The 15,691-nt window shown below is 40.9% G+C and overlaps 1 protein-coding gene across 11 annotated transcripts in view; it reads left to right on the forward strand.

Moving 5' to 3' along the window:
* LOC112232337 (pleckstrin homology domain-containing family A member 5) overlaps positions 1 to 15,691 on the forward strand; it is a 111,791-nt gene that overhangs the window by 20,695 nt on the left and 75,405 nt on the right. For all 11 annotated transcript variants that reach the window (XM_042323408.1, XM_042323413.1, XM_042323412.1 and 8 more), the window contains 2 exons: positions 14,167 to 14,291; positions 14,430 to 14,534. In XM_042323408.1, the coding sequence (XP_042179342.1) occupies positions 14,217 to 14,291; positions 14,430 to 14,534 (180 nt within the window). In that variant the 5' untranslated portion in view covers positions 14,167 to 14,216. The remainder of the gene's footprint in view (positions 1 to 14,166; positions 14,292 to 14,429; positions 14,535 to 15,691) is intronic.

The following is a 15,691-nucleotide window of genomic DNA, read 5'->3' on the forward strand; positions in this document are numbered from 1 at the left end:
GAATCTTATATTTACACATGTTAAAACTTCTTAAGGCCAGGCATCCCGCTAGCTTGACAACTTCCTGTGAAACTGGAAGGCGCGCAATTCAAATAAATAATCATAAAAAGTATGGATATTAAACATTTAGGTACATACAAGTGTCTTATATTGGTTAAAATCTTAAATTCTTGTAAATCTAACTTCACTGTCCGATTTAAAGTAGGCTTTACAGCAAAAGCATGCCATTCGATTGTTTGAGGAAGGCGTCCCACATTAACATATTTTTCCAAGGGCACAGGTTTCATAAATTCACAAATAGCGATGAAATATTCACTTACTTTTTGAAAATCTTCCTCTGATTTGTCATCCAAAGGGTCCCAGCTATAACATGTAGTGTCATTTTGTTAGATAAAATCTGTCTTTATTTCCCAAAAAGTCAGTTTAGTGACTTCTTCTTGAATTCTTCTTTTCAATGATGGCCTAGGAAGAGTGGGTTAACTGTCTTGTTCAGGGGCAGAATGACAGATGTTTACCTTGCCAGCTCGGGGATTCACTCCTCCTGCATCTTTTCATTTGTTCTGTGTCTCACGAATGTTCTTCTTTGTGATCCAAACACCTCAAACTTATATTCGTCTGCCAATATCACTTTTTTCCAATCTTCCTCTGTCCAGTGTCTGTGTTCTTTTGGCCATCTTAAACTTGTCTTTTTATTGGCTAGTCTGAGATATGGCTTTTTCTTTGCAACTCTGCCTAGAAGGCTAGCATCCCGAAGTTGCTTCTTCACGTTGAGACTGGTGTTTTACTGGGTACTATTTAATGAAGCTGTCAGTTGAGGACTTGTGAGGCGAGGCGACTGTTCCTCAATCTCTAATGTACTTGTCCTCTTGCTCAGTTGTGCACCGGGGCCTCCCACTCCTCTTTCTATTCTGGTTAGAGCCAGTTTGTGCTGTTCTGTGAAGGGAGTAGTACACAGCGTTGTACGATATCTTCAGTTTTTTGGCAATTTCTCGCATGGAATAGCCTTAATTTCTCAGAACAAGAATAGACTGACGAGTTTCAGAAGAAAGTGCTTTGTTTCTGGCCATTTTGAGCCTGTAATCGTACCCACAAAGTCTCATGCTCCAGATACTCAACTAGTCCAGAAGGCCAGTTTTATTGCTTCTTTAATCAGTACAGCAGTTTTAAGCTGCGCTAATATAATTGCAAAGGGGTTTTCTAGTTATCAATTAGCCTTTTAAAATGATAAACTTGATGATAAAATTATAAACTTGGATTAGCTAACACAACGTGCCATTGGAACACAGTTGGTGGTTGCTGATAATGTACACCTATTTAGATATTCCATAAAAAAATCATTAACAATGTCTACACTGTATTTCTGATCAATTTGATGTTATTTTAATGGGCATTTTTAAACATTTTTTATTTTTATTTTTATTTCACCATTATTTAACCAGGTAGGCAAGTTGAGAACAAGTTCTCATTTTCAATTGTGACCTGGCCAAGATAAAGCAAAGCACTTCGACACATACAATGACACAGAGTTACACATGGAGTAAAACAAACATACAGTCAATAATACAGTAGAAACAAGTCTATATACGATGTGAGCAAATGAGGTGAGATAAGGGAGGTAAAGGCAAAAGGCCATGGTGGCAAAGTAAATACAATATAGCAAGTAAAACACTGGAATGGTAGATTTGCAGTGGAAGAATGTGCAAAGTAGAAATACAAATAATGGGGTGCAAAGGAGCAAAATAAATAAATAAAATAAAATAAATACAGTAGGGAAAGAGGTCGTTTTTTGGGCTAAATTATAGGTGGGCTTATGTACAGGTGCAGTAATCTGTGAGCTGCTCTGACAGCTGTTGCTTAAAACTAGTGAGGGAGATAAGTGTTTCCAGTTTCTATTCTATCCGGTATACATTTCTAAGTGACCACAAACTTTTGAATGGTAGTGTATAGATAGTATTATTTTTGCATTTGCTTGTCTGCATTATTTGAAGCATTGTAACAAATAACTAGAATATTGATATTCCAACATAGTAGCCAATGAGAGGGGGCGACTTTCGCAAATTGTTCCCCAGGCCAGCTTGTCTGATATTGTGTGGCCTACCCTGCAGTTGCACTATCTGTGTACTCATTATAGTTAAACAAAACAGCCCTACATCCACACTATAGCTAGCCTAAATAACTTTGCATTATTTAATGCCATATTGCCATCAAGACTGATCTGTTACAATATCACATTTTAATTCAGGAAATTGGATAAGCAAGATGATATAGATAGGGATTAGCCATGTAGGCAGGGAATGTTGAAGAAGTAGGCCTACAGCAAGAAGTTTAAAAAAGTTATCCCAACTAAGTATTCATGAATGATTTGCATTATCTCAATTATCATTCTATCACTGCATGACAATACACCTGTTAGCCTATGTACTATATTGCTGAAACCCATTGAATTGTTTTTTAGAGCACTGGCTCCCTTCAGAGCTCACTTTACCTGCCAACCCCAGCTATTCCCGCCCCCCTGTTACATGGCCCTCCTGGAACATGTTCACCATGTTCATTAGAATTAGTTAGAACGGAAGGACCCATCATGGTGCATTTCATGAATGGGAATGTCTGTTCTGGTCATTCTATTTGTATGGTCTTCCCACCTTCTCTGCCAAGCCTGGCCCCCTGATAGATAGCCCTCCTAGAGCATGTTCACTTTCACAACTGCCACGAGTAGCAGAGGAGGATGATACGTACTGTACTGTTTCTACCAGAGACTCAGCACGGAAGTGTATCTTAAAACCTGATCTGGCAGAAGGTGTCTTACTCAAGTCTCTTTCACTTCCTTCAGAATTCTGGGCTTATTTTTTGTTGCAACTGTTCAAACTAGTTGTTTGTCTTGAGTTCAAGTTCAATCAATGCCATAACAAATAGTATCTCCCCCTGTCCTACTTCTTCCTTGAAAACAATAAAAATCACTCTAAGTATGGAACTGCTAGGGCATAGCCTAATTTTCAGTGTGATATAACTACAATGTCTCAATCATACACCATAAGTGAAAAATAACAATTAGAGGCACTTCCATTTGTTACGACGAGCGAAGGGGGAGAACCCAAGAGCGGATTCTAAAGAGGAAGCTGGGATGAATGCACAAAAAAGTTTATTGATCACAGAGAAATGGGGAGTGCAGAACCGGGGTAGCTCAGATGAGTTGCAAAAACCAGGAGTGTAGAGTGAGGTTGGAGTTGGCTGAGTAGAACTGGGGAACAGGTCCTGAGGGGAATCCAAGGTAATGGTGGTGAGTGATATCCAGAGCAAATTGAAATTGTAAGTCCTACTGTCGCTTGTGTTTTCCTCTCTCTATGGCCTTATTTGAGTTCATCTAGTTTAGCTCCCAGCAAAGAGCTGGAATAAGCTAACATTTTCAAGTTTATTTGTGTAATTAATACTATACTTTGCAAAGTCTTAATTACCCGAGCTCTCATAATAAAAACACAATAAAAAAATGCCAAAATATACAAAAAACAACAATGAAATGGTAAAATCTGATAATACATAAAGTAGTCCAGTAAAATAAAAAATGCCTAGTATGACAACTTGTCTGTTCTGCCAGGATTGTCCCACTCTACCCCGCACCCACATTTCACTCCTCACGGAGTGAATGATGCAACCAATCTTTATGAGATGGTTTCTTTGACACAGATGAAGTCTAGTCAAGGACTAAAAAGTATTAAACAACGGAGATGTGTTGCATAAGGCTGGTTTGTGCATAATCAAGCCAAAATCTCACCGGTTGGCTATTATTGGAGAAAAAATAATAATAGGAGTAAATCTTTCACTCGGGATCAGTAGAGAAAAGGCTGAGGAAGATTATTTCCGCTCTCCTCCAACCCCCTAGATAAAGACCTTTCTGAAAATCACTGTTTAATCTGGCGCTCAGGAGGAAAATGGGCAGAAAAAGATTACCTCATCTTAGTTTGGATCTTGGAAATGTCACATTGTAAGATGGAGGCTTGGGAAACCCAGACAATGAAGTTGGGATTACACCCTGATTCTATTTTTATAAGACTGTAGGATCTCCTCACACTTCATTTTAAATTAAACTCACTTAAAGTATTGGTTTTGGAAAAAGTTTCTTTAGACAAGACATAAATGCACAAATATATTAGAGTAAATCATTATATACAGTAATATTTGGATTGTATTATACATTGGTTTACAGTACAATAATTTAAATACATGCTCCGGAACTTTGGCGACTACTAAATATTTTATAAACCTCATGGTTGCGCATAGTTGCGCCCTTGCCCAGTCTTGTGAAATTCATAGATTAGGGCCTAATGAATTTGTTTAAATTGATGGATTTCCTTATATAAATTGTAACTCAGTAAAATTGTGGAAATCTTTGCCTGTATATTTTTGTTCAGTATAGATGGGGAGCCAGGCCTAACCAATCAGAATGAGTACTCCCCACGATCCCGCAGGTAAAGAAGCTGGATGTGGAGGTCCTGGGATGGCGTGGTTAAACATAGTCTCCGGTAGTGAGGCCAGTTGGAAGTACTGCCCAATACTCTTACAATTCCAAGGCTCTGTATGGGCTTTGTTTTTTTCAAATTGATTCCTGTGGCTGTTTGATCAGACTTATACAATGCATTTGGGAAGTATTCAGACCCATTGACTTAAAAAAAACATTGTAAAATAAAAATATTTTTTCTAAAATTGATTAAATACATGTTTTTTCCTCATCAATCTACACACAATAGCCCATAATGGCAAAGCGAAAACAGTTATTCAATATATATTTTTTAAACTGTATTAAAATAAAAAAACAGATACCTCATTTACATACGTTTTCAGACCCTTTGATATGAGACTCGGAATTGAGCTCAGGTGCATCCTGTATGCATTGATCATCCTTGAGATGTTTCTACAACTTGATTGGAGTCCACTTGTGATAAATTTAAGGTCCCACAGTTGACAGTGCATATTAGAGCAAAAATAAAGCCATGAGGTCGAAAGTATTGTTGGTTGAGCTCCGAGACAGGATTGTGTCGAGGCACAGATCTGGGGAAGGGTACCAAGACATTTCTGCAGCATTGAAAGTCCCCAAGAACACAGTGGCTTCCATCATTCTTAAATGGAAGAAGTTTGGAACCACCAAGACTCTTCCTAGAGCTGGCCATCCGGCCAAACTGAACAATCGGGGGAGAAGGGTCTTGGTCAGGGAGGTGACCAAGAACTCGATGGTCACTCTGACAGTGCTCCAGAGTTCCTCTGTGGAGATGGGAGAACCTTCAAGACAGACAACCATCTCTGCAGCACTCCACCAATCAGGCCTTTATGGAAGCATGGCCAGACGGAAGCCACTCCTCACTACAAGGCACATGAAAAAGGCACCCAAAGGACTCTCAAACCATGATAAACAAGGTTCGCTGGTCTGATGAAGCCAAGGTTGAACTCTTTGGTGTCTGGAGGAAACCTGTCACCATCCCTACGGTGAAACATGGGGGTGGCAGCATCATGCAGTGGGGATGTTTTTCAGCGGCAGGGACTGGGAGACTGGTCAGGATCGTGGGAAAGATGAATGAGAGATTCTTGATGAAAACCTGCATCTGAGTGCTCTGGACCTCAGATTGGGGCTATGGATCACCTTCCAACAAGATTAAGACCCTAAGCATACAGCCAAGACAACGCAGGAGTGGCTTTGGGACAAGTCTCTGAATGTCCTTGACTGGCCCCACCAGAGCGACGACTTGAATCCGATCTAATATATCTGGAGAGACTTGAAAATAGCTGTGCAGCGACACTCCCCTTGTCATGTTCTGACCCTAGTTATTGTGTTAATTGTTTGTTTTAGTTGGTCAGGACGTGAGTTGGGTGGGCATTCTATGTTTTGTGTGTCTAGGTTGTTTTCCTGTGTTCGGCCTAGTATGGTTCTCAATCAGAGGCAGGTGTCGTTAGTTGTCTCTGATTGAGAATCATACTTAGGTAGCCTGTGTTTCACTGTTTGTTTGTGGGTGATTGTTTCCGTGTCTGTGTTTTTCACCACACGGTACTGTTTTCGGTTTTCACATTTGTTGTTTTTGTAAATTGAAGTGTTCAGTTTGGATTTATTATTAAATAAGATGAACACTGACCACGCTGCGCTTTGGTCCTCTCCTTCAACGGAAGAAAACCATTACACCCCTTCCTACCTGACAGAGTTTCAGAGGATGTTTAGAGAATAATGGGAGAAACACCCAAAATACAGGGGTGCCAAGCTTGTAGCTTCAGACTTGAGGCTGTAATCACCGCCAAAGGTACTCCAACAAAGTACTGAGTAAAGGGTCTGAGTACTTATTTGATTTTTTACCTGTTTTTGCTTCAACATTATGGGGTATTGTGTAATGAGGGGAAAAAAATAAATAATTCAATTTTAGAATAAGGCTGTAACGTAACAAAATATGGAAAAAGTCTAGCGGTCTGAATACTCCCGAATGCGCTGTTTGTAAACTATGTAAAAATCCTCTCATACAGCTCTAGTCTGAGTGAGTTACTTGTCAAACTAACCTTTGTTGACACCAAGCTCCGCCCACTCCAGGACGTGTCAATCTCAGCATTCCTCTGTCACTCAGTGACAACATGCATAACGGAGCCTGCTTTGAAAGGCCTGTCACCCGTCAAAGTCACCCTCACGTGCTGTTGACAGGAGCTGCGCACATGAGTCATGCATCAAACAATGGGAGTAGGGCCTAACTAAGCATACAGCATCGATTTAAAGACATGTTTGGGAGCTGTTGATTTCCCTACTGACATGCAGTCTCTATGCTAGGCAATCTCTTATAGGTCTAATGGTAACACCATTACATGTTAGTTGAGTGTAACATACTGTAAAGATGCAATTCTGATGCTGTTCAACACAATGTGGACATGACTATTTTCTCACTTGCAATATGAAATAAAATGTGTCCCCTTCTCTTTTTAAAAAAAATTGATTTTTATTTCACCTTTATTTAACCAGGTAGGCTAGTTGAGAACAAGTTCTCATTTACAACTGCGACCTGGCCAAGATAAAGCATAGCAGTGTGAATAGACAACAACACAGAGTTACACATGGAGTAAACAATAAGTCAATAACACAGTAGAAAAAAAAGTCTATATACATTGTGTGCAAATGGCATGAGGAGGTAGGCAATAAATAGGCCATAGGAGCGAATAATTACAATTTAGCAGATTAACACTGCAGTGATAAATGATCAGATGATCATGTGCAAGTAGAAATACTGGTGTGCAAAAGAGCAGAAAAGTAAATAAATAAAAATAGTATGGGGAGGAGGTAGGTTAATTGGGTGGGCTATTTACAGATGGACTATGTACAGCTGCAGCGATCGGTAAGCTGCTCAGATAGCAGATGTTTAAAGTTGGTGAGGGAAACAAGTCTCCAACTTCAGCGATTTTTGCAATTCGTTCCAGTCACAGGCAGCAGAGAACTGGAAGGAAGTAAATAAATAACACCTCATTTGGTGGCCAAATGAGGTGTTGGCTTTAGGGATGATCAGTGAGATACACCTGCTGGAGCGCGTGCTACGGGTGGGTGTTGCCATTGTGACCAGTGAACTGAGATAAGGCGGAGCTTTACCTAGCATGGACTTGTAGATGACCTGGAGCCAGTAGGTCTGGCGACGAATATGTAGCGAGGGCCAGCCGACTAGAGCATACAGGTTGTAGTGGTGGGTGGTATAAGGTGCTTTAGTAACAAAACGGATTGCACTGTGATAAACCGCATCTAGTTTGCTGAGAAGAGTATTGGAAGCTATTTTGTAGATGACATCGCCGATATCATCGCCGAAGTCGAGGATCGGTAGGATAGTCAGTTTTACTAGGGTAAGTTTGGCGGCGTGAGTGAAGGAGGGTTTGTTGCGAAATAGAAAGCCGACTCTAGATTTGATTTTGGATTGGAGATGTTTGATATGAGTCTTGTAGCTTTAATTATGGAAAAGTGATTCTCCCAACATCTTACAGGCCTGGGCAATTCCAGTCCTCGGGGGCCTAATTGGTGTCATACTTTTCCCCATCACAGCTGATTTAAACTAATTGCATTCCAAACTGAAGGTCATGATTAGTTGATTATTGGAGTCAGGTGTGTTAGCTGGGGCTGGGGCAAAAGTGTGACACCAATCAGGCCCCAAGGACTGGAGTTGCCCAGGCCTGCAGGTACAGTAATATACTGCTAGGTTTGAATGGATGCCTTTCTGTTACAGTGTCTATTCTGTGTAAAGCATTTGCACCTACATCCATCTGTTTATGTTGTTCTGTGATGTTGTTCTACACTAAAAGCAAACCATTACAAACCATTTACATTACAAAGTCCTGCAAGTTCTGTATGGTGTTTCTACTTGTCTGAACCATGTTCAACCAAATCATCAAACTAAACAACTAACTGACGGAACATCTGCATAATAATGACTTCCCGGTTCTGTCATCCGCCTTGTGAGCAAGTGGACAACAAGTACACTCTTTTATTATTTTTTATTTTTTTACCCCCTTTTCTCCCCAATTTCGTGGTGTCCACTTGGTAGTTAGTCTTGTCCCATCGGTACAAGCCGCACTGCTTCTTGACACAATGTCCGCTTAACCCGGAAGGCAGCCGCACCAATGTGTCGGAGGAAACACCGTACATGTCGGCATGCTGTGACAGAGCCTGGACTCGAACCAGGATTGCTAGTGGCACAGCTTGCGCTGCGATGCGCCACTCGGGAGGCCCCCAACAAGTACACTCTTGCACTTTCTGTTGAAATGTGTGTATGTGTGTGTGCACGCAGATGTTTCTTACTATCCTGTCATGGGCCTGTATGTAGGATCAGGTCCCCTGTGTCCAAATAATCATATTCATTGTGATCTAACTTTATAAATACAGGCCCTTGTCTAGTTGCCATTTTGTCATGAAAAGATGAGCTTGAAGAAGGGTCAGGTTCACCACAAAGCATGTCTCCTAAACGAAAGCAGCCCTCAGTCTCCCACTTTTCATTAGAAATGCTGTCATGGTCATTTTAAACTGCATTCTCAGACAGTCAGTTTAGTGTCTCCTCAATGTGCTTTTCTGGCTGGGTAATCCCTTAATACCCACAAGAGCACTCACATGCGCACACACACGGCACCAAGGGGCCAAGCATGGGGGGCTATCTGCACATCTGAGATTGTCTTTTTGTGCACAAATTAATAAAAGGACTTTGTTGGCGCTGCCTGGAGTATTTTGTGTGAGCATACACATAATCCTCCCTCTACATGATGGCAGCGCAGGGTAACACTTGGTCCAGTGTAACTGAGTACAGCCCTGACATTAAAACTAGTACACCAACTGGCTGTAGCATGGCTCTTAAACTTCCCTGAGTGACAGCGTTTGTGATTAAAAGTGAAAATGTCAGGTGTCCTGCAGCTATGCTCCTCTAGGAAACACTGTACACGTCGGCATGCTGTGACAGAGCCTGGACTCGAACCAGGATCGCTAGTGGCACAGCTGTCTATTTGAGTCTCTGAGACACAGTCGCTGTGACAAAGTAAATCATTGTGACTTACAGTACAGCAGGGAATTACGCTAATTTCTTGTGTAGCAGACTGCCACAACTAGAGGAGTGTGGGTTGTCTTATTTTCTACCAAATGTATTTTAAGACTAATGCTGTGATGAGTTGTGCCAACACACAAAATAAAGAATTATTGGAGAAGACTCAAGGAGACCCGAGACAAAAACAAGAAGTGGAAGAATGGAAGAATTGTGAAATTAACCATGTGGGGTGTACTTGTTGACATTCTGAGTAAGCCATTCAGGAAGAATGTTGTGACAGGGGAGCTATGCACCAAGCCACACAAGAAAGCAATATTGAAGAAGACAGATATACTAAACCAGAACAAGGGAATAATTGTAAAGTTAGCTATGTGGGGTGTACTTGTTGACATCCTGAATAATAATCTAACTATGCCAGACAGAGTAGAACAGTGTTGTGACAGAGGAGTGATACACCAACCCACACAGTGAAGTGTTGACGGAAAGATGCCACAAACAGAGCTAGGGGAACCATGTGAAGCCATGTGGGGTTCCTTGTTGACAACCACAGCAGAGCTTCGTGACGGAGGAGTGATGGAAGGAATTGGTGGTCTTCCCTGTGTGTGGGCATTGCAGCACTGGGGCATAAAGCGCCACTCAAATTTACACAGAAGCCGTATGAAGGCAAGTGCCGAAAGCCCAAAACGTGTTGATTTCAACAATAAATAGTCATTTTTTAAGACAATTCCCCATGTCCAACCAAGAGTTGCTGTATTTTTCATCATCATGATAATGAAAAATCACTCACCATGAAGAACCTCTGTCCTGTCCTCAAAAAGCACAGTCAGCCTCGGCTAGGCTAATCCTCTTTACCCATGCTTAATCATTAACACAGCCCAAGCACTGCTTACCCCCTGCATAACATGGTCCCACCACATTATCAACAGCCAGCTCTGTACCCCACCAGCCTATAGAAATCATCATGGTCCCCCTGTGTGAGCACAAATTCCTTTTTTAAAGATTTTCAGCTGTAATAGTTTATATTTTAACTTTAGCGAACTGTTTTCCACTCTGCAATGTGACTTGAAATTATGCCATCACCACATACACTTAGAGAGAAAAACATTAGGAACACCTTCCTAATATTGAGTTGCACCCACTTTTGCACTCAGAACAGCCTCAATGTGTCGGTATATGGACTCTGCAAGGTGTTGAAAGTGTTCCAAAGAGATACTGACCCACATTGACACCAATGGCTAGATGTCTTTTGGGTGGTGGACCATTCTTGATTACACACGGGAAACTGTTAAGCATGAAAAACCCAATGGTTTTCACAAGTGACATCAATAGATTTCACCTGGATTGACCTGGTCAGTCTATGTCATGGAAAAAGCAGGTGCTGGTAATGTTTTGTATACTCAGTGTATACCTGGCTATTACAACAGATCAAAGATTTTTTACCAAATTCGTAGTTACTGCACTTTTCCTTTGTAGGGCAGAATAATGCTCATATTAAATCAATCTATCATCATCATGGAGCATCACTTGTGTGTCCCAATCTTCATAATACGTTCACTTAACCACTGTGGCGTGCAGTGTATAGGGGAGACAGTACGCAACTCTGCATCGGATGCACTTAAAATGCGCGGGTACTCACAAAACATTTCAGATATCCAGTTGAAGTCGGAAGTTTACATACACTTAGGTTGGAGTCATTAAAACTAGTTTTTCTACCAAACTATAGTTTTGACAACTCGGTTAGGACATATACTTTGTGTATGACACAAGTAATTTTTCCAACAATTGTTTACAATTCCAGTGGGTCAGACGTTTACATACACTAAGTTGACTGTGCCTTTAAACAGCTTGAAAAATTCCAGAAAATTATGTCATGGCTTTAGAAGCTAATTGACGTCATTTCAAAGCTTCCCTTCAAACTCAGTCCCTCTTTGCTTGACATCATAGGAAAATCAAAATAAATCAGCCAAGACCCCAGAAAACAAATTGTATACCTCCACAAGTCTGGTTCCTCCTTGGGAGCAATTTCCAAACGCCTGAAGGTACCACGTTCATCTCTACAAACAATAGTACTCAAGTATAAACACCATGGGACCATGCAGCCGCTCAGGAAGGAGATGCGTTCTGTCTTCTAGAGATGAACGTACTTTGGTGTGAAAAGCGCAAATCAATCACAGAACAACAGCAAAGGACCTTGTGAAGATGCTGGAGGAAACAGGTACAAAAGTATCTATATCCACAGTAAAATGAGTCCTATATCGACCTAACCTGAAAGGCCACTCAGCAAGGAAGAAGCCACTGCTCCAAAACCGCCATAAAAAAGCCAGACTACGGTTTGCAACTGCACATGGGGAGAAAGATCGTACTTTTTGGAGAAATGTCCTCTGGTCTGATGAAACAAAAATAGAACTGTTTGGCCATAATAACCATCTTTATGTTTGGAGGAAAAAGGGGGATGCTTGTAAGCCGAAGAACACCATCCCAACTGTGAAGCACGGGGGTGGCAGCATCATGTTGTTGGGGTGCTTTGCTGCAGGAGGGACTGGTGCACTTCACAAAATAGATGGCATCATGAGGAAGGGAAAGTTTGTGCATATATTGAAGCAAAATCTCAAGACATCAGTCAGGAAGTTAAAGCTTGGTCGCAAATGGGTCTTCCAAATGGACAATGACACCAAGCATACTTCCAAACTTGTGGAAAAATGGCTTAAGGACAACAAAGTCAAGGAATTGGAGTGGCCATCACAAAGCCCTGACCTTAATACTATATCAAATTTGTGGGCAGAACTGAAAAAGCATGTGCAACCAAGGAGGCCTACATCCTGACTCAGTTACACCAGCTCTGTCAGGAGGAATGGGCCAAAATTCACCCAACTTACTGTGGGAAGCTTGTGGAAGGCTACCCAAAACGTTTGACCCAAGTTAAACAATTTAAAGGCAATGCTACCAAATACTACTTGAGTGTATATAAACTTCTGACCCACTGGGAATGTGATGAAAGAAGTAAAAGCTGAAATATATCATTCTCTACTATTATTCTGACATTTCACATTAATAAAATGAAGCGGTAAACTTTTTATTTTATGAATGTGAAATGTCAGAATAATAAGTAGAGAGAATTTTATATTTCAGCTTTTATTTATTTCATCACATACCCCTTGGGTCAGAAGTTAACATTACACTCAATTAGTATTTGGTAGCACTGCCTAACTGACCTAAGACAGGGAATTTTTACTAGGATTAAATGTCAGGAATTGTGAAAAACAGATTTTTTATGTATTTCACTAAGGTGTACTTCTGACTTCAACTGCAACTGGTATCTTAGTGGAAGACACACAAATGATGCAGTTTCAACTTTGTTACACTTTCAGTAATTACACTGCTATTTTATAAATAGCATAAATGAGAAGTATAGTAAACTAACAAATTAAAATGGCAGATACTGCTCTTTGCTTTCGTATTACACTGCAATGTATAACATACTGTATCATGGCAAGGAAGAAGGCAGTAACTGCCGTTTTAAGGGTCAAAGGTCATGTCAGATGTCAGGGTCAACATGAATAAAACATTTACTCATAGTAAGGCAACAGAACACTACATCTCCAATGATCTCCCTAGAATTAATTTGTCTGGACAATTAAAAAACTTTGAAGCCATTTTTCTCAGTTCCACGCTATGAGCAGTTACTGCCTGTTTTCTTGGGAGGGCAGTATTCAGCACAAGTAGATCTGGGGCTAGGCTACTGCAGTATGACTCTCCAAGTATTGTATGTTGGTGTAAACCTCCTGGTGCTCACCCCTCTACTTTCTCTCTACTACTCTTACCTACCTGTTGAGCAAAAGCATGCAGACTTACTACTCAAATCTGAGTTTGATATTAAAGGGTCACTGAAGTGTCATTCATGGATAAACTGAGGGTTGTATTGGTGGATTGAGGGAGGGAACAAAGGGTGGATGAGTTGATGGAGGGAGGAGTGGATGTATCGAGTGGTAGTATATGTCCGGATATGGATTAGGCTACTGTATGGCTGAATTGAGTTAGAATGAGGACTGCCCCACAGTGCAGCTGGAACCAGGGTTTCTGACTGTCCTTGTTCACTGCCCTGAAACCCAATATATCCAAGAGATTCATTTTTCTGTTATTTCACTGCAAGGAGTCCCATCAACCCTAAGGGTATATATTAAAATGGACGTTTAACCTTCTTTTCTTTAAACTTTACTTTTAAAACTTTCCAGCCTTTCAGCAAGACCCCCCTTTTTTAATCAGTAAAATTGACCTCACTTAACACATCTACACTGTGCTCAGGGAGTCAGTCTTCAGCAGTTGAAGGCCTCAGCCCTCAACTATAATCTCAACATGGCCCCTCTGAATCAAGCCAATTACTCTGTCCATGTCACTGCACATACATTTCCCTGTCTTGTCTCTCTAACAACTTTAAATAGGCTGTAGAAGTCTGGCTGACAAATTGAGCTCCATCAGTTTTATGCAGCAGTGATGTAGGCCAAGAATGAGTGACTCTGAGAGGCTTCGAGAAAGTTTTGCTGAGAAGTATCTTATGTAGATCAAACATGCCTCTAATATGTAGAATACGGAATTATGTGAGCTCATCTGTGATAATGGCCTACCACTTTTATTTCCTGTTGTGTAGGTCCAGCCAAAAGCGCCAGCGAATGACAAGGAGTGCCCAATGAGTGCCCAATGAGCACCATGAGTAGTGAGGCCTCCAACTACACAGGCGGCTCAGTCTACGCTACTCACCCCAGTAGCCCCGCAGCAAGTTATCATGATTACTCACACACACGCATGCTCACACACACTCACACAAACACACACATGAAGGGACAAACTATAATGATCTAGATTCTAGAGTAACTTAACATCAATGTGAGTGTATAATTTACTCATTTTCAGCCCTCAAGATCCTCTAAAAAAATTCACAACTTTGGGAAGAGATTTAACTTGATAAGAAGGAACCCCAATGCAGCGGAAATCAAGAGTAACTGGCTTTACAAACAGGTGAGTGTGTGTGTTGATGGCTTTGTATAGCAGTATACAGTGAATCAATCTATGAGTCAGGGAGACAAAGGGTGTTTCTCAAAAGCATACTACCATGCTCCGATCACGCAAATTGGAGAACTGGAGGGTCTGAGTATGAGTCCAAATCAAAGTATGCGAAACGGCATAATTTTTTTTTTCTTGAAATCAATGGCGGCCATTATTTGAGCTGAAGCGAGACATTACGACTTTGGAATGAAAAGTTGCCTATTCACATCTCATATGTTGCCTGACTACAATAGTTTATATTGATACGTTAATAAATACATGCTGTGCTAATTTTAGCATGTTTACCTTAGATCACAAGCCCATAATAAGTCAATAGGGCTAGCTGCTACTGTTAGCCAGCCAGATAGCCACAAAGAATCTATAATGCATAATCTGGCCATCTTTGCCTGTTTAACTAGCTGGCTAGCTAGATTATTACGATTCAGATATGTAGCTGATAATTATGAAGTAAAACTTTTGCTTTGTGTATATCTTGTTTAGTCTATTGTTGCCATTGTCCTGGCTGGAAGAAGGATACGTGAATAGGGAGGTGAAGCGTAAGGTAATACAGTAGTGCAAGTGCTTCTCTAATGTAATGTTTTATGCATTCTTCATACTCTCGTCCTCACAAGAACATGCTCAAGAGAACGTCGTTGGAGAATGCACTCGGAGCATGAGAGTGTGGAGCACGGTAGTATGCATATTGAGAGACACCCAGAGTCTTGACATGTAATTTTAGAAATTATGTAATTGTTTTTGATTATTGGGAAAGCTGGTACAACTGACCTCAACCTACACTATACAGTGAGGGAAAAAAGTATTTGATCCCCTGCTTATTTTGTACTTTTGCCCACTGACAAAGAAATGATCAGTCTATAATTTTAATGGTAGGTTTATTTGAACAGTGAGGGACAGAAAAACAAACAAAAAATGTCTGGCTCCCAGGTGTCTTTTATACAGGTAACGAGCTGAAGGGAGTGCTCCTAATCTCAGCTTGTTACCTGTATAAAAGACACCCATCCACAGAAGCAATCAATCAATCAGATTCCAAACTCTCCACCATGGCCAAGACCAAAGAGCTTTCCAAGGATGTCAGGGACAAGATTGTAGACCTACACAAGGCTGGAATG

Source organism: Oncorhynchus tshawytscha, linkage group LG06 (genome assembly GCF_018296145.1).
Source record: "Oncorhynchus tshawytscha isolate Ot180627B linkage group LG06, Otsh_v2.0, whole genome shotgun sequence".
Classification (NCBI taxonomy): Eukaryota; Metazoa; Chordata; class Actinopteri; order Salmoniformes; family Salmonidae; genus Oncorhynchus; species Oncorhynchus tshawytscha.